The sequence below is a fragment of the Macaca mulatta genome, chromosome 9, assembly GCF_049350105.2.
Source record: "Macaca mulatta isolate MMU2019108-1 chromosome 9, T2T-MMU8v2.0, whole genome shotgun sequence".
In the NCBI taxonomy this organism is placed as follows: domain Eukaryota; kingdom Metazoa; phylum Chordata; class Mammalia; order Primates; family Cercopithecidae; genus Macaca; species Macaca mulatta.
The window spans coordinates 124,592,897-124,619,135 of NC_133414.1; the positions used below are offsets into that span (position 1 = coordinate 124,592,897).

General features: G+C 38.4%; 1 protein-coding gene across 11 annotated transcripts in view; it reads left to right on the plus strand.

Moving 5' to 3' along the window:
- VTI1A (vesicle transport through interaction with t-SNAREs 1A) overlaps positions 1 to 26,239 on the plus strand; it is a 397,110-nt gene that overhangs the window by 3,392 nt on the left and 367,479 nt on the right. For all 11 annotated transcript variants that reach the window (XR_001447311.3, XR_013398416.1, XR_001447310.3 and 8 more), the window contains exons 2-3: positions 9,805 to 9,863; positions 13,785 to 13,895. Coding sequence is in view for 8 of the 11 variants with exons in the window: in XM_077947502.1 (XP_077803628.1) it covers positions 9,805 to 9,863; positions 13,785 to 13,895 (170 nt within the window). In the remaining 3 variants the exon portion in view is untranslated. The remainder of the gene's footprint in view (positions 1 to 9,804; positions 9,864 to 13,784; positions 13,896 to 26,239) is intronic.

The window sequence follows — 26,239 nt, forward strand, 5'->3', positions numbered from 1 at the left end:
GAGTGGGTAGATCTATTGAAATGAACTTTGTGCTGTGCATGTTACAATGTATTAAAGTGCTGCTTCCAAAAAGAACAGAAGAGTGAACATTTAAAACTTTTAAGAAAGAAATCGATTACTCAGTGATATTTTTTAAACAATAAAGAGATTTTGCTCTTAAAGTGTTTGAATCTTAACTAATTTTAGCAATTGAACTGAGATGGGTGAGTTCTTTCTTAATACCCTTATGGCAGTATATTTGAAAAATTTTTTTTTAATTATTACGGTTCTGTGGGAAAGTAAGGAAAAGGGATGAGCAGAAACTATACAGTTAGTACTTTATTGTGAAGTTCCTTTTCCTCTAGTGATGGAGTGAATTCTTAAGTGGGGAATGTTTTCCTCTGGTGCAAAGATTCTGTTACATGAAGTAGGCTTCCTGAAGAATCTTAAGGTAATCTTTTTGCAATTTGTTGCCTACTTTACCATTCACAGAGAGAGAATGATCTGTTGTGAATCCTGTCACTTTATGGCTGTCCTCAGAATTGTACCAAGAAAGTATTACAGCAAAATGATTCAGACTCAGACACGACATCAGATCTGTTTAGAACCCTAGTTCTGCCACTTACTGGATGTGCGGTCATGGACAATTGCTTGGCCTCTCTAGGCCTGTCTCCTCCATCTGTAGAATGGGGATGACACAGTAATAATTTCAACCTTGTAATGTAAAAATCAGCGAAATAAAGCATGTAACACACTAACACAGTTCTTACACAGAAAATGCATGATATACTAGCCATTAATGATATTACTGCTGCTGCCGAAGACAGCAGCTGCTAAGATTAGCCAGGACCCCGATCTTCAGACTTTGTCATGTTAATTGAAGTCTTAAATCTTACACTTCAATTCTTGCTTCCTTTCTGTCCCTAGACTAGAATTAGGTCAGTTTCTCTTGATGAACACATTTGAAAGGAGATAAGTGATTAGGGCATTTTAGATATGAATTTGGAAGTGGGCTTTGAACTCAGGATCCCAGCGGGGGCAGTCAGAGGAGAGAAGTGAAAATGGAGTCGGACAAGGCAGGTGTCCTTTCCGGAAGGAAATACCTGAGTCTAGTGGATTAGTTGTGCCAAGCCCTGGAGGATTGTCTAGACGATCTAGACTTAGCCACATGTGGATGAAGGCATAAACACACTTCTGTGATTCTCTCTTGACTTTACAAGGTGGTTGCAGTGAAATAATTCAGAAAAGTTGGCTTTTGTTCATGATATACTGTGGTTTGCTTAAAATATATTTGGCTCTAGAGCTGTAATATCTACATGTAGCTATTGAGCACCTGAAATGTGGCTGTTGCTACATTGTGAAATGATAACATTTTAGATATATGCGGTTACATAGTATTAAAACTAAAAAATTATTAATTTCACTTGTTTCACTTGTTTCTCTTAACTTTAACGTTTTTTACTTTTACTTGTTTCTCTTAACTTTGAAGTTTTTTATTTTGAAAAACTTTACAAAATGCTGCTACAAGGACATTTAAAATCACATGTGTGACTTGCCTTATATTTCTGTTGCTCTAGAGGGTTACAGTTGAAGGGATGGTTCCAGTCCTAATTCGGGAATTCACTGCTACAATAGTTTCTTCCTTGTTAGGATTCAGGCTACCTCAAAATCAGCTTTGTGAGCTACTGGGCAAGGTCCAACTTTTTCAATTGAGCGTACAGGGAAGATAGTCTTTAGTGGTTACTGATGGCCCAGTTATGTCTCAAAAAATTTAAGCATTTAGGGCTGGGCATGGTGGCTCACACCTGTAATCTCAGCACTTTGGGAGGCCAAGGCAGGCAGATCATGAGCTCAGGAGATCGAGACCATCCTGGCCAACATGGAGAAACCTGTCTCTACTAGAAATACAAAAATTAGCTGGGCGTGGTGGCGCGTGCCTGTAATCCCAGCTACTCAGGAGGCTGAGGCAGGAAAATTACTTGAACCAGGGAGTCAGAGGTTGCAGTGAGCCAAGATTGCGCCACTGCACTCCAGCCTGGTGACACAGTGAGACTGTCTCAAAAAAAAAAATAAAATAAAATAAAAAATTAAGCATTTACGGAGTTGTATTCATCTTTGAATAATATACATTCATATAAACAAGTGTGTGTGTATGCATCTATAGATCTATATATTTATCTGTATGTTGTCTATATGTATATTTGGTCAATTTAGTCAACCTAAGTAATGGCTTCGGTTTTTTTTTTTTAAATAAATTTTTTATTTTAGAACAGTCTGAAATTTGCATAAAAATCACAAAGATAGTACAGAGAATCCCATATACTCCACGCCCAGTTTTTTCTGCGATTAACATCATGTTAATATGGTATGTTTGTTACAGCTAGTGAGCCCATATTGATGCATTATTATTAACTAAAGGTCATGCTTGATTCAGATTTTGTTTTGTTTTGTTTGTTGCTTTTTACCTAATGTCCTTTGACTATTCCAGGATCCAATCCGGGATACCATGAAACATTTAGTGCTCATGGCTTTTTAGGCCCCTCATGGCTATGACAGTTTCCCAAACTGTCCTTGTTTCTGATGACTTTACAGTTCAGAGGAGTACTGGTCAGATATTTCCTAGAAGGATCCCTCAACTGGGATTTGCTCAATGTTTTTCTCATGATTAGATTGGAGTTCTGGGTTTGGGGGAGGAGGACCACAGAGGTAAAGCATCATTTTCACCACGTATCAAGATACATGCTGTCAACATGACTTACCACTACTGACGTTAACCTTTATCACCTGGCTGAGGTAGTGTTTGCCAGGTTTTTCCACTTAAAGTTAATCTTTCCCTCCCTTTTCCATACTATTTGGAAGAAAATCATATATGCATAGCCTATACTTAAGGAGTGGAGAGTTATGCTCTACCTCCTTGAAGCCAAGTAATTACATAAATTATTTGTAATTCTTTTTATGTAAGAGAGATTTATCTATTCATTTATTTACTTATTCAGTCATTTACATCAGTATGGGCTCATAGATATCTATTTTATCCTTTGTGTTATATTCCAATACTACTTTATTTTCGTGTTGCTCAAATTGTTTTAGCTTTGACCATTGGGAGCCTTTTTTTCATTTGGCTTCTGTGTCCTTTATCATTTATCACCCCTATCATTTTGGCTTTTTTCTTTCCTTTTTTTTAAAGACTTTATTATTTTCTGATAGTATAAGATACTCCAGGATCATTTTCTCTATTTCCTGTTTCAGTGCTGGAATCAGCCCTTTCTCTGAGGAATCCTGTTTCCTTTAATTAAAGAAGGGTATTAGAAACCAAGATCTGGACACTAGGTGTGCGCATTACTCCTGGGGTGTTGTTGCTTCTGGTACCTCTCAGCTGACAGAGCAAGGAAATACACATGTATTTACTAAGCCATGTATATGAACATATCTACAAGCATTTGCATATGTAATCATTTGTATATATAGTATGTTAAACACAAGTTCATGCTAGTATCTGCAACGTTAATCCATTATCAGATGGATCATTCTAGAATTGCTTTATTTCAAAACTGACCATTCTATACCATGTTACACAGGGTAGCATCAGTAATATACCCATTTAAAAATTATCTGTTCCTCTCTTAGTGGTTTGACTCCACATTTCTCAGTACATACATAATTGCTGCTGCTAGTTTTATTTTAACATATCTACATTGCACAAAGACAGGTACAAGTAACTGAATTCAAGTGAGCCTTAACACTTTCACTTTAATGAGGTTGTTCTGTGCTGATTAAGCACTTCTGTAAATATCAAGAAATAATTATACTATGCAAAGACTTGTGTATATATGGTCACTAAGCACTTCTGTTAATATTGACTAGGAAATGAGAGGCCAAGGTGAGAGGATCACTTGAGCCCAGGAGCTCAAGATCAGCCTGGGCAACATAGTGAAACCCATCTCTGCAAAATAAAATTGAATTTAAAACTAGCTGGGCATAGTGGCATGCACCTGTCATCCCAGCTACTCAGGAGGCTGAGATGGGAGGACCCCTTGAACCCAGGAGTTTAAGGTTACAGTGAGCCGTGATCATGCTACTGTACTCCAGCCTGGGTGACAGAGCAAGACCCTGTCTCTAAAAGAAAAAAAAAGAACTAATTAAAAATATATTGAGTAGGAAAGAAAAGATTGTACATACTATGCTAAGACTTATGTGTATGTACATCGGCACTTATCAAGCTTATAGGCAAAAAAAAAAAAAAAAAAAAAAAGAAAGAAAAGAAAAACAGTGGGAGACTTTGTTTATATATTAAATAGTACATTTTATATAATACATATAGCAGTTAAGAGCTCAGTTCAGGACAACAGACCCACCCCATTAGAGTTCCAACTCTGCTGTTTATTAGTTGTTGAACTTTCAGGAATAATTTAACATCTCTGATCTTATTTAATGGCTTGAGAAAGGAATAGTAATAGTACCTCAAAAAGGTTGTTTTAAGGATTGACTCTAATAATATTAAACACAGAGCACCATGTACATTAATGATAGCCCTTAGTTACAAAGGTCTGAATCCTAGGAACATGTTATTTGAAAGGAGATGTCATTTGTGGTGGGCAGAATGAATCTCTTTTGGGAATCACATGTAAATGTTGCCAGGTTACCAAAACTTAGTGTTGGTAGGTATTGCCAAGGTCATCTAGTTCAGTCCCTTCCCCTCCCCTCCCCTCCTTCCTTCCCTCCTTCCCTCCTTCCCCCTTCTTCCCTTCCTCCCTTCCTCCCTTCCTCCCTTCCTCCCTTCCTCCCTTCCTCCCTTCCTCCCTTCCTCCCTTCCTCCCTTCCTCCCTTCCTTCCTTCCTTCCTTCCTTCCTTCCTTCCTTCCTTCCTTCCTTCCTTCGTTCTTTCCCTCCCTCCCTCCCTCCTTCCTTCCTTCTTTTTCTCCCTCCCTCCTTCTCTCCTTCCTTTGTTTCCTTCCTTCCTTCCTTCCTTCCTTCCTTCCTTCCTCCCTCCCTCCCTCCCTCCCTCCCTCCCTCCCTCCCTTCCTTCTTTCTTCATACTTTACCCCTAAATCATCACGTTTAAGATTTATTTTCTTAAAAACATGAGGAACACTATAAGGACCAATCAAAGAATGTCTCAGTTCCATCATTGTTTCTGACAGCACCATCACGAAATGAATTTTATTAAAAAAAAAAAAAAAAAAAAAAAGATCTAGTTGTGTTAATTCCACCTCTATCCTAATTTAATTATTTTTTTTGTAAAGGAAAATTTGTCATTCATATGGGAAGATTTGCCCCAGTCTTTTCCCCTCAGTTTCTCTGTGACTAATAAGTATGTTGCGGCTGCTAAGACTGAATTATTCATTCTGTAAGCACTTAATGGCCCCTACCGTGTATAGCTCTCTATGCTAAATACAGAGATTGGACACGATTTGTCAAGAGTAGTCTCTGCCTTCAAGGAGCCAGAGATGAGCCTGAAGAGGAAACTGCAGGCCGGGCGCGGTGGCTCACACCTGTAATCCCAGCACTTTGGGAGGCCGAGGCAGGTGGATCACTGGAGGTCAGGAGTTTAAGACGAGCCTGACCAACATGGTGAAACCTCGTTCTACTAATAATACAAAAATCAACTGTGTGTAGTGGTGCATGCCTGTAGTCCTAGCTACTCGGGAGGCTGCAGCAGGAGAACCACTTGAACCTGGGAGGCGGAGGTTGCAGTGAGCCAAGATTGCACCACTGCACTCCAGGCTGGGCGACAAAGCGAGAGTCCATCTCAAAAAAATAAATAAATAAATAAAGAGGAAACTGCAGAACCTTATTTTTAATGACCGTTAGACCCCCTAGAGCCAAGCAAAGAACTCTAGGAATTCAAAGGAGATGAGGTTATGTCTCAGGAGCTTGCCCAGAAGGATAGGTGGGGTTTGGACAGACGGAAACAGGAAAGACTGTATTATAAGACGTTGCCATACATGGATGCAGTGGGCATCTGTTACACCCAGCAGCTTTCATTCTATCTACTCAATTTCCTATTGAGGAACTACTTAAACCCCATTATTCCAGTCTTAATAGAACTGACAGACTGCCCTGCCCTCTGTAGGTCAAGAGATGAACATATTACCCAAGCAAGGACATTCATAGACTTTTTGCCAGGAATTTGATCAGGATGAACCAAGGAAAGAGAATAGAGCTGCTCAAGACTTTTCTTTAGCAGGGATTGTATGTTCCTGTTCCCTTGGTACCCTGAGCTACTCCTGATACTGTCTTTCCCAAACTGGGTGGCTCATTTTTGTCCATTGATTCTGTGAGCCACCCCACATTATTCTAACAAATTCTCTTTTTTGGCTTAGTTTAGCCAGAATCACTTCTGTCGCATTCAGCCAAAGAACCCTAAATGGTAGCTTAACAAAGATTTAGAGAAGAAAAAACAAGATTTGTTTGGGTGGCAATGAACAGTCTGTCTGTAGACTGCATACGAGAAAGCTTGTAGTTGGAAATAAAGTTGGAAAGGATGCTTGGCTCTGGAATGTCGAGGATCTTAACTGCTAAGCTCAACTGATCCATCAAAGCGAAATTTTAGGAAGATTAAATGGGAGAGGGGGCAGGGAAACCAAGGCGGTTAGTAGCATAGCTTCTTTTGCAAATTCTTGCTCTGTTCTGCATTATTTATTTAACTTACCTTCATTTTTTGAAAACTGATTGTATATGCCAAGTTCATTATAGTGTAGGGCTATAAAGATGATTAAGGCATGGCTCTTGTCTTCCCAGAGCCCTGCTAAGCTGAAAGGTTGTTCATGTGAGGGATAAATCATTAGGATGACATAAGAGTTATACGTATTTTATGTACAAGAGAGTGATTAACTCTTATGTTGGGTTGCCTTCAAAGAAGTGATGATTTCTGAAGAGAGTTTTGCATAGAGGTTTGCCAGGTGCGCCTGGTGGAGATGGGCATAAGCATTGGAGATTAAAGGATTGAAGGCCTGGAAATATATCAGTGTTAGAGATAAAGATTTAGGATCATAAATACATAATATGATAGTTTTAAAATGGATGAAATTGCCCAGAGACATAGATGATGGTCATAAGAAAGGCAAGGACTGAACTCCAAGAAACATCAGTGGTGAAAAGATGGCCTGAAAAATACAGTGCCTAGCAGAGGACCGTGAGACAGGAGTGAGCGTTCGGGAGAATTACCAGATCAGGGTGCCATGGGAGCCAGTAGAGGAGAAAGTTATAGGACGGGAGGAGCAAAGTGTAAGAAGCCACAAGATGAAATAAAAACAGGGCCTAAGAATGTGTATTAGTTTGGGCAAAGGAAGGGTTATTAATGTAGTAAGAGTAATTTCAGTGGAATGGTGGGGGCAGTAGTTAGTTTACAGGAAGTGGAGGGGAAGATGAGGAAGGGAAACAGAGTCTGTACCCTTGCTTTCAAGAAAATTGGCTGGTGATGAAAGGAGAGGAATATTAGCAAAGGGGAATACAGGTCAAGGGAGGCTTCTTTCTTTGTTTTGTTTTGCTAATGAGAAAAACTGATGCTTATTAGTCCTGGAGGTCCATGGCATGGACTTTCCTATCAACTGAATACATTAAAGAGAATAGGATGTTCCTCCTGATGTGTAAATACACCATCTCACTTTTGATCCAAGATAGGCCTGTCTTTTTTTATATTTTTCTCTATTACAAAAATATAGTGCTATTCTAACTGTAACTGTGTGAAGATACTGAAAGGATTGAAATGTCCCAGAAGCAAATAAATTTGGGATCATCTATTAAATATTTAATCTGGCCATGTGTAGATTTAACTTTTCGAGGAGGGAAAATTAAGTGGAATTCTAATCCCAAACGCATATTTTTCTTAGGGAGAAATATTGTGAGTACACATGAAACACCTTATGTGACAGCTGTTTCCCCTCTATAGTTTGGGGATAACAAAGGGAAAGGGTTAGGATTAGCAGAATCTACTAATAATCTAATCATTGTCTTAGTGAAATAATTTTTTTTTTTTTGAGATACAGTCCCGTACTGTCTCCCGGACTGGAGTCCAGTGGCGCAATCTCGGCTCACTGCAACCTCCACCTCCTGGGTTCAAGCAGTTTTCCTGTCTCAGCCTCCCAAGTAGTTGGGATTACAGGTGCCCGCCACTACACCCAGCTAATTTTTTGTATTTTTAGTAGAGACGGGATTTCACTATGTTGGCCAGTCTGGTCTCAAACTTCTGACCTCGTGATCCACCCGCCTCAGCCTCCCAAAGTGCTGAGATTACAGGTGTGAGCCACTGCACCTGGCCAGTGAAATAATAATTTCTACTAAAGCTTTCCCACTTAGGATTGGTTGTCCTTCTGAAGGCTGGTCAGCTGGTAGGTGTTGTGCCCATTTCAAGCTTCATGACTTTTCTAGTCTGTTGTGTTAGTCAATCTCATTAGGCTCCTGTGTGACATAAACCCAGTTTTAAACAAAGAACAACAAAGTTCTTGGCTCAAGCAACCAAACTATGGTAAAGTCAAGCTTTTATAAAGTCAAGCCATTTCAGTTATTTCAAGCCAGGAACTCTCTCTCTCTCTCTTTGTCTCTCAGTTGTGTTTCATTTTAAATGCAGGATTTATTTTCAGCCACTGCTTGCTTGCTTTCTTCTTGGAGCTAGACCAATGGATACCAGCAGCTTCTAGGCTCATTTTCTCATTACCAGGAGAGAGGAAAAGACTTTCCCCTTGCTCTAGAACTTTGATTCTTCTCCCTGGTTCATATATGCCTATCCCACCACCCAACCCCCAGATGGATGTGGCCAAAGGATTGAGTTACTAAGATTAGCCCAGCTAGGATTAAATGCCTTTCATTTGCCAAGTCACTCACTGTGACTGAAGAAGCAGAGTCTTTATGGAGATAGCATTTTCATTGTCCCGCTTGGTGAGGAAGGGGGCCTTTGAAGAGAGTAGGGGCTGTTGCCTGAGAAGAGAAGGATGCAGGCAGACAAAAACTAGAGATGTTCGATACATTTGGTTTGCATGAAACTTAACTAGGGTATGTGAACAAATAGGCTGACTGGTTGGAATGAGGGTATGGGAAAGCTTTCTGAAATTGTCTGCCAGGACATCTCTCTCCTAGAGAAGGGAATTACAGTTGGGTTATAACTTGATTGTATTAGAAAAATAAACCACATACAGAGACTTAGCACTTTATAATATTAAAGTGATGTCACTTGCATCAAGCTTATTGGAGCTAAAAGTAATCTAGTAGATAGATATATATTTTTTCCATTTTAGAGAGTACAGACTGAGTCTCAAAAAAAAGAGAGAAAAATTTCTTGCCCAGGATCCCATAACCACTGAGTGAGATAGTAGCTTTCAGTTTGGAATCAGTAGTCCTAACTTCAAATATTTATTCCATGGAGAATCATGATTCTCCATGCTACTGAAAGTACAATTTTTAAAGGATTGTTTTTGCCCAGTTTTAGGCAATGTTTTTGTATATGACTTTTAAATTGTATTAACAAATCAGTTATTCCCAATTTATTAAAGTTGTGACTTCACAGATTCCTCAGGCCAGCACAAATCTGCTCTTGTTAACGTAGTCTCTCCTAAAGGGTAACATAATTTTTAGTCTCTCTTAAAAATGTGTCTCTCTTAAAAATGGTATCTCTTAATAATTAGGTACTCTATCGGATTATATATTTCTAGATAGCCTAGAATCAGTGGCTTGAAGTGGTTTCGAACCCACCAAAGAATGATATGCTCTTTTGCCTTATGTTCTGTAATCTGATTGGCCAGAAAAGAGAAAGGCATATAAACATTGAAGTTTTAAAATATTAAATGTATTCATATCTTTAGCAATTTCTTGGTATTATTGTTTATTTCAGATGAAAAGAAACAGATGGTTGCAAATGTGGAGAAACAGCTTGAAGAAGCAAAAGAACTGGTATGTACAGACAGTAATGTATTTTAACACACAGCCAGAGCCATTTCAGCTAATGCCTTCCTCTAGCCTGTTTTATACATTGTGGAAATGTGAAGCATTGCTGATTGGCATTTTATAATTCAGAATTTGTCAGTTTTTAAATTGAAGATATTTTAATAGCTTCTTGGGATTTTATTCTTCTTAGTATAGGTGATTCATTAAATATCTGTCTCTAATTTTTATTCCATCATAATACGTTTCATAACAGCTGTAAATAGCTAATGCTGGATAAAAGCATACTGGATACCAGACACTGGATTAAAAATACTACTTGCTTTATAATATTTAATTTTCTCAATAACCATGTGAGACAATATTACTTGTCAAAAATGATAAAGGGTCTGATATTTTCTCCTATTTGCAAGCTCTCAAATGAGCTTGCTACAGTTTCATAGATGACTAGAGAAGACATGAGATTCCTAGGTCAGATACAAAAGATTTTCATTATCCACAACAAAAGCAGTTGCCAGTGTTTCAGGCTGGTTGCATCAGTTCCTGAGTTTGAATTCCCACAGTGGTGATGCAGGCAGGCCTAGATGTTGCAGGCAGGCTTACAACAGCATTAGAATGCCTTAGAGGAATGGAATGAGAGCCTAGAAAATGTGCCACTTTCTAGCAGCCTATAAGCAAGGCTGTTGTTTGTCCCAGGGGGACACATTATTTCCTCTCCCTGAGCTCCCTGCAAACACAATCCTGAAAAATGGCTCAGACAGAGTGCTCAGGACCTTGTATTCTTGGCATACCAGGCAAGACATGTAGGAGAGCATGAGAGAACCTTGGCCAAGTGATTCTCAACACTGTTACTACTCCTATTTTATGGATAGGGAGACTGAGACTTAGAAAGATGAAGTAACTTATTGGAGGTCCCAAATCTTGTTAAGTCATAGAGTAAATATTTGCTCCTAGTTTGCTAAACCCAGAGCTCTGGTTCATCTACTACTTTTTTATATAAATAAATTAGTAAAACATGGAGCAAAAAAGGACTAAAAGTATTGTGTCTTAATTTGGGATTTTAAAAGCCAACTACTACAAGCATGACTCACTTGTTACTATGCATTGTGTCCCTATATGAGTGTGTTGCTTTTCTTCTTTATTTTATTTTTTATACAGAGTCTCACTCTGTCTCCCAGGCTGGAATACAGTGGTACAATCTCGGCTCACTGCAACCTCTGCCTCCTGGGCTCAAGCGATTCTCATGCCTCAGTGCTCCAAGTATCTGGGATTACAGGCGAGCAACACCACACTTGGCTAATTTTGCTTGTTTGTTTGTAGAGAGGGGGTTTTGTCATGTTGACCAGGCTGGTCTTGAACTCCTGGCCTCAAGTGATCTGCCCACCTTGGTCTCCCAAAGTGCTGGGATTACAGACATGCACCACCACGCCCGGCTAATTTTGTATTTTTGGTAGATACGGGGTTTCACCATGTTAGTCAGGCTGGTCTTGAACTCCTGACCGCAGATGATCCATCCACCTTGGCCTCCCAAAGTTTTGGGATTACAGGTGTGAGCCACTTTGCCCAGCCCATACTGCCCTTTTGATGAGGACCTTGGGAGAAAAACTTTTTTGATTTGACTATTGGGATTAATTGTGTTTCTCCTGAACATCTGGTTTGTATTAGTCTCTTGGACACTAAACATCTTGCAATTATCTTTTCTCCCACTCTGCATTGGCCACATAAATGCTGTGATAACATGGAACAAGTGCACATTAGCCTCATTCTTGCTTTTATTTTAAGTGCCTGTTGTGTGTTTCCTTTTTCTTTCTTACTTTTAATTTAGTTTTTAGTATCCATGTAAAATATCTTCAACAAAAACATACTTAAGTCTCAGATTTTGGCATGCGTGTATTTTTGCAGTTATTTTTCCGGATGATCCTGTTTACCTTGTTAGAACTAAATAATCGATTATTTCAGAGAGTTGTTTTAAATAATTGTCTTGCTAAGTAATGATTTTATTTATTGGTGCTTCTCATTTATATTGAGACGTAATCATTTAAACTATCCTTGTTTAAATCAAGGCTAATTAAAATTATCTTTTTTCTTTATAATAAATTGAGGCCTATTAATTGAAAGGTGGTTGTCTGGTTTATCTGTATGCTACTATAGTTATTTAGTCGCTAACCCTGAATACAGGTTTTATTAGTGATAAACTGATAGGGTTCTGGAAGGAACTTATTAGAAAGCTTTAAAAGGTAAACTACATGTGATTTTATCAGACATGGCCTGGGCCAATTTGTTGTTGTTACTGGTTTTTCTTTTCTTTTTTTTTTTTGACATAGAGTCTCGCTCCATTGCTCAGGCTGGAGTGCAGTGACGCAATCTCAGCTCACTGCAACCTTCACCTCCCGGGTTCAAGCAATTCTCCTGTCTCAGCATCTCGAGTAGCTGGTACTACAGGCACCTGCCACCACAGCCAGCTGATTTTTGTATTTTTAGTAGAGATGGGATTTCACCTTGTTGGTCAGGCTGGTCCCGAACTCCTGACCTCAGGTGATCTACCTGATCACCTCCCAAAGTGCTGGGATTACAGGCGTGAACCACTGCGCCCGGCCTGGTTTTTATTTTTTAATGGCAACTACAAGTAAGCCACTTCTGCTATCTTGTATAGTGCTTGCTGTATGTTCTTCATCACTTGCAATCATCATTACTAGAGTTAATTTTAATCTAGCAATTGTCAAGTAAGAGACACTGTTCTAAGTACCTTATAGTAATTGCCTCATTTAATTTTCACAACTGCTCTGTGAAAAAGATACTATTTTATAAGTGGGAAAAATAAGGCACAGAGACATTAAGAAACCTGTTCAAGATTCCATGACTAATAAGTAGTAGAGCCTATGATGTGAACGTAAGAGTCTGGCTTCAAAGCCTAGGCCCAAACCATTATAGTATTTCTGCATTGCTGCCAATTAAACTCTTCTGTGTTGTATCCAAAGTGTTATCTGATAGCAGGTTGTTTAAAAAAAAAAAAAAAGCGCCTTGCTGTGATTTCACTGAGCTATATGTAATTTAGCATATTACTGTATCCATTTAATGCCATATCAGTGTGGTTATAAAGTATTGGGAGTTAGGATGAAGGTAAAGATCACATGTTGGTTGGTATGTGATTTTCCTAATTAGAAAACACCTGCCAGAATACAGGTCACCAAATAAGGCTTGGCTTGTTTCACGGATTACCCATGGGAAAGAATAGCTTACTTTATCTTCCCATAGTTGTGGAGGTTAATGGTCAGAAGACAAAACCTGGTTAGATTGAATGATGGGCTATTCCAAGTATATTGAAGTCAAATTATTAAGAATGTTTGGGTTAATTTGTTTATTTTATTTTAGTTTTTATTTTATTTTATTTTATTTTTGAGATGGAGTCTTGCTGTCTCACCCAGGCTGGAATGAGTGCAGTGGTGCAATCTCAGCTCACTGCAACCTCTGCCTCCCAGGTTCAAGCTATTCTCCTGCCTCAGCCTTCTGAGCAGCTAGGATTACAGGTGCCCACCACCACGCCCAGCTAATTTGGTATTTTTAGCAGAGACGGGGTTTTGCCATGTTGCCCAAGCTGGTCTCAAACTCCTGACCTCAAGTGATCCACCCGCCTTGGCCTCCCAAAGTGTTAGGATGACGGGCGTGAGCCACTGTGCTTGGCCAAATGTGTATGTTTTAACAAAGCATGTACTTGAGCACAATGTGTGTCACTTGGCAAGTACTCAGAGTTGCTGAACTAAAAAATTAAGAGTAAAAGTAGTTTCAGTGTTATTTGATCATTCAGCACCCTGAGCCTGGTTCCTCAACTACAAAAATGAGGAACTGGAATTAGATCCTTTCAGCCGTAAACATTTGTTCAAATAAGAGTAACAATGTGGTTTAAATCAAATTTTTCTCTCCTCCTTCTAGCTTGAACAGATGGATTTGGAAGTCCGAGAGATACCACCCCAAAGTCGAGGGATGTACAGCAACAGAATGAGAAGCTACAAACAAGAAATGGGAAAACTCGAAACAGATTTTGTGAGTCAAATTCGACCTTTTGTCATATTTTCTTTTCTTTTTTTTTTTTTATTGTTTCCTTCTCATGCCTCAGTCAGCATTAAATGCACAGTCTTTTGGGCTCGTGTAGAAGACAAGTAACAGCTTTCATTCTTTATGAGTTAGGGATCTAAAAAATGGTTCTAGAGAGAGCTAATGGTGGAATTTAAGGTATATTGGATTAATGACTCACAAATAGATCCAAGTCATGTGGCCCTTTGAGTGTGAATGGTATTTACTGGTACTTAGCATTTATTAAAATGTTGAAACTCAGTTTCTGGCCTTTCAGGGTGTGGAGCCTTTAAGATGCAGCCTGTACATTTGAAGCTCCTGGACTTCAGGGGCTCATAATCTCCTGAAAGCATATCTGTATTTTTGGATGCATGTTTCCATGTGTATTCTTTCCTGGGATAAACTCCATAGCCTTTATTAGATTCTTAATAGGATATATTATACCCTTCCCCCAAAAGACAAAAGAAACCACTTTTAATTGATAATTTATTTGTGATCCTTTATATTAATTGCCCATGAGAATATTTAGCTGTGTCTTCCTATATATCTGGCTTTCAACTTTATCTGCTTTATAGCAAATTTAAGAATATAAATGTAAAGACATAATGTTAAAGTTGTTAGTAATTAGACATTAATAGGAGTAGAAAAGATACAGCTGAGTAATTCCACTCCTGAGTGTATGTCCAAAAAAAAATTGAAAGCAGAGTCTCGGAGAGAGATTTGCACATCCATACTCTTAGCAGCATTTTCACAATAGTAGAGAGGTGGAAGCAACCTAAGCATCCATTGTTAAATAAATGGATAAACAAAATGTGGTATATTCATACAATGGAACATTATTCAGCCTTAAAAAAGAAAGGAAATTCTGACACGTGCAACAACTTGAATGAACCACGAGGACATTATGCTATGTGAAATAAGTCACTCACAAAGACAAATACTACATAATTCCACTGATAAGAGGTATCTAGAGTAGTCAGATTCATAGAAACAGAAAGTAGAATGGTAGTTACCAGGGACTTGAGGGCAGGGAGAAATGGAGAGTTGTTTCATGGGCAAAGAGTTTCAGTTTTGCCAGACTGAAACTTACAAAAAGTTCTGGAGTTTGGTTACTCAACAATGTGAATGTATTTAACACCACTGAACCATACACTTAAAAATGGTTAAGATGGTCAATTTTATGTTATGTGACTTTACTGCAATTAAAAATAAAAAGATATAGATAAAAAATATTTTTAAAACCCCGCCAATGATAAAAGGACAAAGAAGTTAACACAATAACAACTAACAGTTCTTATAGGCTGGCACAGGAAATTAGGTTTTCAGCAACTTAATGAAATTTCATATGACTCACATTTAAAAAAAGAAAGATACAGGGGAGGAAAGATCTGACTCTTACCTATGAGCAACAAAAGTCGTGTGTTGGGTGATGAATCAGCTGTATTTCTGAATCTGGGGCCCAAATTCACAAGGAAAGTCAAGAATGTGTAAGGATCTTTCCGCCTCAGTTCTTGCCTTAGGTGTTTTGCTTTTTGGAGGTTACACCTTCTAGGCTACCGTATACTTTTCCACTGTAAGACCAACATCAATGGACCTGGTAGAAATCCCTCCCAGAGTCTGAAAATAGGGTGATTTGCAGTTATGCATGCTTGGTTTGTGTTTGAGTGGCTGTTGTCCTGAGAAGTTGAGGTGGATCACATCAATAACTCTGATACCTTTTAGACTGTGCTCCTATTAATTAAAAAAAGACAAATTAAAACTCATGATGAGCCCAAATTGATAAAATAAATGTATATGCCTAAGTCTGTGCTCTGTACTATGTAAAATTTTCTCCAACTGCTTTGTGAAAGGCTAGTTTTTCTCAGTAAAAATATGAAATATAGTGAGAAAATTGGATTAAGAACAACTCAGATATATACTGAGAAAATTCTAACTGAAGTTAAAGTTTCAGTATAAATGATGAAAGCAAAATAACATGTTTATAAAGATTATTTTAACTTGCTTAAAAAATGAAACAAACTTTTTTGGGAACTTTTTTTTTTTAATGGAACTCTTTTCTGAAGATTTTTCTTATGGGTTCTAGAAAAACAAAGGATATGAATTTGCTAGGGCTGCGACAACAAAGTACCACAGACTGGGTGGCTTAAACAACAGGAATTTGTTTTCTCACAATTCTGGAAACTGGAAGTTGGAGTTCAAGGTGTTGGCAGGTGTGGTTCCTTTCGAGGCCTCTCTCCTTGATCTTTAGGTGGCTTCTCCCCATGTCTTCATATGTCTTCCATCTGCACGTTTCCACGTCCCAGTTTCCTCATGTAAGACATCAGTCCTATTGAATTAAGGCCCACACGAATGACATCATTTTAATGTAATCACCTCTTTGAAGACCCTATCTCCAGAGACACTCACATTCTCAGTGTGGGAATCAGGACTTCAACATAGGAATTTATGAGACACAATTCAGTTTGTAATGTTTAGGTCAGTTTTAATCTTTTATTCTTAATTTTTTTTTTCAGAAGTTAAATTATTTCTGTGGTTTGTAAGTCAGCTAACCCAATCTTTAGTCTTTCTTGTTTCCCAAAGAGTACAGTACTGGGTGAAGTCCTTTAGGTATCTGGAAATTGTATACTTGGATAAGTGTTCCCTTCGGGCTATATTTTCTATCATAAAAAAAATGGAACCAACAACTATGAAACTAAAAATTTATTCTCTAGGCCAGGGATGTCCAATTTTTTAGCTTACCTGGGCCACATTGGAAGAAGAATTGTCTTGGGCTACACATAAAATATCCTAACACTGATGATAGCTGATGAACTAACAAAAAAAAAAATCGCAAAAAACCTCATAATGTTTTAAGAAAGTTTGTGAATTTGTGTTGGGCCACAAAAAGCCATCCTGGGCTGCCTGCAGCCTGCTGGCCATGGGTTGGACTAGCTTGATATAGACTATCATTAACAATTCATGTATTTATATGTATATTTGCTACCACAGCTTTCTTCTACCATGTTAGGAAACATCTTTCACCACCTCTACTTCTATTGAATAGTGATTTACAGTTTTTAAATTACTTTAACATACATTATTTCATTTCATTGTGTGAAGAATAGAGCAGATATGGATTACTATCCTCATTTACACATGATAGAACAAAGAAGCTTAGATTAATTATAGATTTCATTCAATGAGAGTTTCTTGAGTACTATGGTGTGTCAGCCACTGTCCTAGGTGCTAGAATGCAGCAGTGGTGAACAAGATAAAGTTCTCGTTGTCATATAGTTTAAATTACAGCGGGGGAAAAGTCTAGTGGGGAAGACAACAAACAAATACATACATAGTATAATTTCAGGTAGAGATACATTACATAAAGTGAATAAATGAATAGAGAGTGACCAGCAGGGTGATTGTGGCCATTTTTGCTCGGGTGTTCTCTGAGGTTTAAGTGAGAGAGGAAGAAACGTGTGGTTGCAGAGGAAGCAGAGGAAGGATCTGTGACGGCATTGTAGGCTGTGGTAAAGACCTTGGCTTTTATTCTGGGTTGATGAAAAGTCACCGGAGGACTTTGAGAAGTGAATGGTCCTTCGACTCCTCTTTTACAGCTTTCTTCATTTTACCACACCACCTCACATGATATATTTGAATAGAGTGTAGAAAATATTGACATAACTCCCTTGTTTTAATTATTATTTCTTTTATAGATTTAATCCTTTTTTTAAATGAATGGAGAATATCTATTTAAAGATGCTTGATAGCTTTTGTATGCTGACATACCATACCTAGAAATATTGAATTTCAAGAAAGACTAGCAGAGATGGTTCTTCAGCTCTGTGTTTATTGCAGTTGAAGCCATTCTCCTGTTCCCCTTGTAATAGCAAGACTTTGAGGGAGCGTTTATGCCCATAGGGAGGGGCAGAGGACAACTCAATACTGTTTTCTTTGACTCATTTGTCCACTTGCTTTCTTTCCCCAGCCCGTCATTCTCCTCTGCTTACCCTTTGGATGCCTGGATCCTTCAGGCTTCCTCACTACTTCCTCCCATAACCTCCTCTGTGTGTTATCATCTTTCCTGTTCCTTCCATGGCTGCGTCTATACCGACTGGTATTTGTAGCCCAGACCTCTTGGTAGCTCCGGGTTTATATTTCTTACTATTTATCCCAGAGTCTTTTAAACACAGTCAGATTCAACAAGTACTGGTTACTTCAGAGTTATCGTTAATTTTTCAAGCTTGTACATCCACTGCATCATTGAGAATTAGCAGATCTACCACCTAAATATCTCTACTACTGGAAGCCTTCATGGTTTCTCTATCTGTATAATTGTAGTATGATTTCCTAATTCTGTTCTTGTGTCATTCAAAACCCTCTACATACTCCATAATTATCTTTCGAATACACTGATCTGTATATGTCATGCCATTACACAAAATCCCAGAGTCCTCATTGTCTGCTGAATAAAATCCAGGTCAATTTCTAGGTATTCTGACCTGTACCATTGCTTCTTCACATGGCTAATAGTTTTATTATACTTGCTGTTATGACCTCTATATTGTTATAAAGCCTATATTTTATTACTATTTTTTAGAACAGTATATCTCAACCTTTTTTTTCATTATCACTTCTCTAAGGATACTTTTTAGACATGTTTTTCGTAATCATCCCACTCCTTCCCCCATGAAATTTTAATACCACAGATATTCTGTATCTGTACATCTCTTATGTACTATGGCTCCTTCGAGGGCCACACATCTTTGTAATGTCTTCAGATTCATCATACTCCCAAGAACTAATTTTTGCCTCTGTGGACATGATATTGCTCCTGTTGACAATGCATGCTTTAGAGAATGTGAGGCTTTATTCAGGCAGTTAGATAATTTACCGGCAAATCAGATTGGTCCTTTCAGAGTTTATGGTTTGACTTTGTTAGGACACATTTAGAGTAGCCCTACTTTTATGGTTGTGGCCTTTCTTGGGTTCCTTCTGAATGACTGGAGTGTTTAGTAAGTGCTCTCTCCCCTATGTTTGTTTGGAATTCCATCTCTCTGCCCTGGGCAACCTCTAAAACATCCATTCAATCCATTACTCCCCAGTACCTATTCTCGGGGTGAGACCTCGTGGGGTCTCGTCCTCTACATATGCAAGTTCATTTTCAGCCAGAGACTTAGGGGACCACTTTCTCGATTTCTGGAGCTCCTTCTCTTTGTGGCTGCCTCTCACCATTACCCGGCTATGTTTGATGATGCATCCCAGCAGTCCTAACCAGTGTCTGCCTCCTAAGTTCAGTGACTTGCTGCACTCCCTGTGGGCTCCCCCTCCATGTGCTGCAATCGGGAAAGTGCCTCCAGGCTGAGAGCCATGCGGGGCTCATTGCACATGTTTTTCTTCTTTGAGGAATTACACTCCTCCATTGCTTGTTGTCCAACTTTGGAAAACAAGTGATTCGTGCATTTTGTCCATGTTCACAGTTGTTTAGAACAGGAGGGTTTGTCTTGTACCAATTCCTCCACCATGGCAGGAAATGAAACTTCAGTGTAGATTTAATGTTTCTTAATTCCTCAACAGATAATTTTATATATCAGAGAATGAAAAGTAATAGTCTGCTCTTTACTGTAGGAAAGTTGAAACTTTTCCTACTCAAGGGTCAAGTCGAAGTATGCTAAAATGAATTGACACTAAACAGATTAATGGGAAAAACCAAACAAAATGTATTGTGTGCATAAGTACAGGGGCCACACACAAAGTATGAGACTCAAAGTAGGGCCAGATAACTGAAGTTTTTATACTGTGCAGAAAAGCATAGAGGTTTGGAGTGTGGGAACAGGTTATCAGAGCGAGAGGGGAGGAAGGCAAGCAACGGTTGTCTTGGCTCTGCTTGATGGAGCCTCGCAGGCAGCAGCCCCCCAGAAGAATGGATGAGAACCTGTGGTAAAGCTTTCTCTGTTACCTTTAAAAGTGCCGGGCACAGTGGCTGACGCCTGTAATCCCAGCACTTTCGGAGACTGAGGCGGGCAGATCACTTGAGGTCAGGAGTTCGCATACCAATGTTCACATACCAGCCTGGCCAACATGGTGAAACCCCATCCCTACTAAAATTGCAAAAATTAGCCGGGCATGGTGGCGCACACTTGTAATCCCAGCTACTCAGGAGGCCGAGGCCTCCCTTGAACCGGGGAGGTGGAGGTTGCAGTAAGCTGAGATCGTGCCACTAAACTCCAGCCTGGGCAACAGAACGAGACTCAGCCTCAAAAAATAAAATAAAATAAAATCAAAGAGCGTCAGACTTTCAGTCTCCTTTTCCTGTGAGTTCATCTTTCCAAGATCTGGGTAAAGCCGATAGGGGTCAGGGTGGGGGCGCTCAGAGAAAGCCTGTTTTGCATTTGCTGTTTACTTCACTAATATTGATTTCCTCTACAAATGCATATCTCCAGCTTTTCAGAGCCATTCTTGTGTTTGTAGCCCCCTGAATAGCCATCTTAAAAATATGCCAAAGAAGTATATTTTGGGGTGGCATATTTTGGTTTTCTTCATTATAGTGGCTTATCATAGAATATAATTTGTAACTGACTAAATACCTGTTTAAAGGATTTTAAAATTCATGCGGTAGTTTGCAGTCAGCATCGTGTGTGTGGGAGGGTGTTAAGGAAAGTTAGTGGTCATACTTACATGCCCATTTATACTGTTACCATTCCTGATTATTCTGTTCACTTACCTAATTTCATTCTTCTTGATTTTTTCTTTTCTTACAGCCTGTATTGTTCATTTTTGGCTTGTTGTGTAGCCTCAAAGGAAGTTAGTAATATTAAGTTCAGAAGAGGTCAAACCTAATCACCTTATTTTTAGATGAAGAAATGGAGGACCAAGGAGACCAAATGACTTACTCTAAAGTAACACTGCTTTCTGGAACCAGAATCAGAATCCAGTAACTAAGCACCCATTTTACTGTTCCCTTCATAATCCTTTACAACCTGCCTGCCTTCGAGTTTCCACAAAAATTTAATAGTCTGTTTAGGTATTTGAAAACAACTTTTTTTTTTTTTTTAAATTAGAATTCCTGTAAGCTGTTCTTGTAATTTCTTCCTTCAACATTGGTATGAGGTTAGCTAGGGCCTTCTCATGTCAGAATGTTCCAGAAAAATGAACCAGCCAAGAGGGAAAAAAATGTAGTTAAGGATTTTTTCAAGTTTAAGATTACTGTTTGCTTCTTAAGAAAATCAAAGCAAACTTTAAAACCCTAAACTTATACAAACAAAAACCCCCCAAAATTGTATAAAATGTTTGACCAAGTCTCAGTAAATAGAAAAAGAAAGAAACAAGTAAGTGGTGTGCCAGTCTAAGGTTCCAAAGGTTATGAGGACATGGTGTGTTGAATGCTTTTTCACTTCTCTGATATTGTGCTATGATGCTAGCACCATCTTGTGGTTGATTTATATAGTTGCATATTTCTTTTTTCTTGTAACAAAGCTGAACTTCCTTTAAGACATACGCAGAAGGATTTGGGGTGAATGATTAGATCGTAATGAATGTTAAAAAGAGAGCTTTTTAGCCCCAGTCTCAAGTTCACTTCTATCCCAGGTCAGTGGTGCCCGAATGCTGCCTTTTCCTGTTTGGCAGGCTATGTGATGTGATTGTTAGACCAGCTCCTAGTGCAGAGCTGTCTACATCAGAGAATGGCACTTCTATTGACAGTCTCAGCAGTGAGGCTGAATGGTCCTAGAAATCCAACTACCTGCAGACTATTGGAGTTGGTCCCTTAGGTCAGGGTTCAAAGGATGTTGTGGAACAGCTTGAAGCTTTTACTGATACTACCTGTACTCTCTCTTTTCATAGGTGAATGGACAACTTGAGTATCTGAGTTTATGAGTAAAGCCAGTACCCATATTCTTTTTTTTTTTTTTTAACCCGAGATAGACTAAAGAAGTTCAAATGAGAAAGGTGAATTTAAATTTTGATTTTTGTTGAAAGGTCAAGAACGTATGCTTCTGTTTACATTTTATCTTTTCTGTACTTACAACTTCCTGGGATATTTTACTTCTATTTCTGTGGAAGCTATGGAAAACCATGAAAACATGTTTTAGAGGTTTGGGTAGTCTCAGTGGTAATATGTGGTAACCGTAGCATCAGCTGATCCTTCTTACAGGACCATAAGTGCATTCTAAAAAGAAATGTGAAAGGCTAGACAGAACTACCTCAGAAAAGAAAGTTTTCTTTACTGTGTACACTTAATGAATACGCCTGATATTTAAAAAAATTACATTTGTTGTTTGATTCTGTGTAAATATAATACCTGGTCATTATAAAATATTCTGAAAATAAAGAAGAGTAAAAAAGAAAAAAAAAATCACCAGTAGCCCTGTTACCCCCAAAGAACCATATTTTTTATTTTGGTTTGTTTTTTCCAATCTTCTCTCCCCTTCTCCCTTGCATAATTTATTGTTTCATTTTACATAACAATGAGGTCATTTGATCCACATTACTTTTTTGAGACAGAGTCTCGCTCTGTTGCCAGGCTGGAGTGCAGTGGCATGATCTCAGCTCATTGCAACCTCCGCCTCCTGGGTTTGAGCGATTCTCCTGCCTCAGCCTCCTGAGTAGCTGGGACTATAGGTGCGCGCCACCATGTCCAGCTAATTTTTGTATTTTTAGTAGAGACGGGGTTTCACCATGTTGGCCAGGATGGTCGTGATCTCTTGACCTCATGATCCACCCACCTTAGCCTCCCAAAGTGCTAGGATTACAGGTGTGGGCCACCACACCCATCCCACATTTTTTTAAAATCAAAGATTGTAACATTAGTATTTTCCATTTTTGTAAATTCTTGATCATTTTAATGGGTGTATAATATTCCTTGAATGATGTTAGCTAACCTTTTTTTGAATCTTACTATATTTCCATTTACCTCCTCTATCATTTATTGTGCCTGCAGTGGACATACTTGAACACGATTATTTAATTAGGATCGTTTCTCAGAAGGCAGATGACCAAGTGAAAGGGTATTAACAGTTTTATGGCTCTTAATAAAATATGCCTGGAACTACATTTTTATTGTGGCTCGTCAGATCACTTTTGTTCTTTCTCCATATTTTCTCTGTGTTAGAATGTGACTTTAAAAATAAAAATCATAGGCAAACCAGGACTAAGTACTTTACATGCATTACTCATTTAATCCACAAACAATTATATAAGAAATATACTGTTGTTTATGACTGTGGGGATTTTATAGACTCTAGAATTAAATACAACTGAGATTCCTTTTTCTAAGATACTCTTCCATGGAAGATACATTTAATGTTAGTAATGCTGGCAAATGTGCATGGTTCTCAGATTCTGGCCTTACCCCAAATCCATTTTACATACTTAACATTTCTTAATCAGAAACCGAAGAGTATTTCTTTTAGTTATTTGGATATGACTATGACCTTTAAGAGAGAAAGTACGACTCTATTTATATGTTATGGGCATGTGCATGCCCATTATTTTCCTTTTTTGAATTCATTTTCTTTTCTTCATTCTTTTTTTTTCTTTTTTTTTTTTTTAAGACAGGGGCTTGTTCTGTCACCCAGGCTAGAGTGCAGTGGTGCAATCACAGATCACAGTAGCCTTGACCTCCTAGGCTCAAGTGATCTTCTCACCTCATCCTCTAGAGTAGCTGGGACTACTGGTGCGAGCCACCACAGCTGGCTATTTTTTAAATCTTTTTGTAGAGACAGGGTCTCCCTATGTCACCCAGGCTCGTCTCCAACTTCTGGGCTCAAGTGATCCTCCCGCCTCGGCCTCCCACAGTGCTGGGATTACAGGCCTGGCCTGCATTCATTTTCTTAAAAAGTTGGTTCTCCGTTCCTAAGGCTCTGCTAGGTGAAACTGTTAGAAAATCATCATGCAGTTGCCCTTCATTGTCTATAGGATTCTTATTCCTGGCCTTGACCTTGGTCAGTCTTCTCACAGAGCTCCCGTTAATTTCAAAGGCCAACACAGGAAAGGGACCCAGCAAGCAGAGAATTTGCCAAAAATCTATCGTTACCTGTTGTCAGTGCCTTCTGGGAGCTGATGTGTGCTTGTGTATCACCCTGCCCTCCTTATCCAAGAGCCTAGAAAAGGTTCGTGTTCTTGACCCTTCCCTCCTCATCGTGTACACTTGATTAGAATAATATTATGTGTTAAAGATTTTATTGTTATGTGATTTTATAAAGATTTTATAGTCCTGCGTGCTGAATTTGAGGTTGATCTTAATAGATTTTCTTCACTTTGGAAACTCTGACACTTTCTTCCAATGTGACTATTTTTCTGATGACAACTTTGGGCTTGAAAGTGTTTGCCTTTAGCTTCTGTAGAATTTTATAACCTGTAAAATAATTTCCATGTTCACTGTAGTCGTTGTCAAAGCTGAAGCGTGTCCTGATGCAGATATCTGTGTGCATATGCACCCACACAGTCATGTGCGTGTAAATTTTTTTTAAGTTCATGTCAGATTCCTGATTGAATTCTGCAATTCAATTGTAGTTTTTTTCCTACCTACTTAACAATAATTTTTCATCATTGGAATTGTAGCTATGCTACCATTTTATGGCAGAAGGAGCAAATTTTTGCTACGACTTTATGGCATTTCTAGTTGTTTGAGTTTTCCAAGTAGATGAAGTATATATTTTCCAGAAACAGTGCTAACTTGCTCTATATGTGTGTGTAGTTTATTGGTTTTCATACAGTTGTTTCTGTTTATAATCCTTCTTAAATAACTTAACAAATTATTAGCAACTTCTGTTTGTTTGTTTTGCCCAGTGACTTTGATCTTACTTAGGAAATAAAGAGCAAAGATAAAACCAGATAAGATTTTGAGAGATTAATTATAAACTGATGACAAATTTGGCTTTATTGTTAGATGGCACTAGATGGCACTGTTTGTTTGCAGAGTGCCATTTTTTAAAAAAGAAACTATGCTAGTAACTGAAATTACTGCCTCATGAATAAAATATTTCTGATGGGATTTGCATTTCTATATTGGCTGAAGACACTGTGTTGAATGTTTTATTAACCAGCCCAGTGCAACTGTCAGCCTATTAAAGAGATCCAGTGGTCCCTGTTTAGATAAATAAGCTAAATAAATCCAATTCGTCAAATTGTGTTCCTGGCTGTTTATTTTCCATTCTTTTGATGTACAGTTTATTTTAAGTTAAAGCCACATCGGTTTAAAAATTAATGGGAAAATGTTATTTGGTGTTTGGAACATGAAGAAGCTAATTGCCATCGTCAAAAAGCCAGCTCTGTTTTAGTGTTAAATTGTTTGCTCATAAATAGTAAACTTTTTAGTGGTTGCTTACAGACTGTCCCATGGTCATAAATAGTCCGATATTCTGCAAATATATGGCCAGAAACTTTGTTATCAAGACGAGTGGAACCGAGTGGAACCTCTGTTTAATTTCCCTGGGAAAAGTACTGCATAGTTTAGAAGACAAGCCTTTTCCTTGGCTTTCCCTTTGAGTCACTGTCATTTTTCATGTATGGTATACTATTCCTTGGAAAGAAAAGTAGCTAATTGATTTTTAAATGAAATGCCTTTTATGAATGTACTTGCTAGTCACTCTCCTGGTAAAATATCAAACATTAAAGAAGAGACAGTGATGCTGTGGGAGTGATGTTACTGAAGGAACCAGAGGCCTCAAGGTGATGGCTCAGTATGGTACTGATGTGCACATGTTCATTGTCCTCTTAAGGCTTACGTTCTAGAAATCTTGAAACTCACAATTTAATACCACAAACTGAACCAGAAGATTTCACACTTTGGCCCTAGGGTTACAAAAATATTTGAATAAAGTGTGTCAATTTTGTGCTTTGCTAAACTGAAGTAAGGTAGCAATTTGAAATGACACCTCATGATTCCAGTGTCTCATTTCTTTTTTCGTAAGTCTTCAGTTGCTTTTATGCCATTCTTACTGTCTTTACCCAGTTCCACATTTATGAGACGTGGAGCAAAATTTAAAATGGGTTAGGCACTTTTGACTTAGCATATAGCTTTTAGGTGCATTTAGCTGGTTGTGTTAAAAACTGAGCCAGATCTGATCTCTAGGGTGAAGATTTTTACACTGTGTAATAGTAGTTGAGTTTTGCTATGTCAACTATTTTAAGCTTTCCTATACAAGAAGTTAAATTGGGACTAGAATAGATTTTGCCAGAGACTTTTCTGATGATTTCAAATCCTCGTAAGCCTAGCAGAAAATGGACCACGTGTACAAATAGTCTCATTTTTTGCTTATATTGTTTTGTTTGACTTCATGTCCTTTAGTTCCCCAAACTGGATAAATTGTATTTTAGGAGTAAAAACAAATAACAAC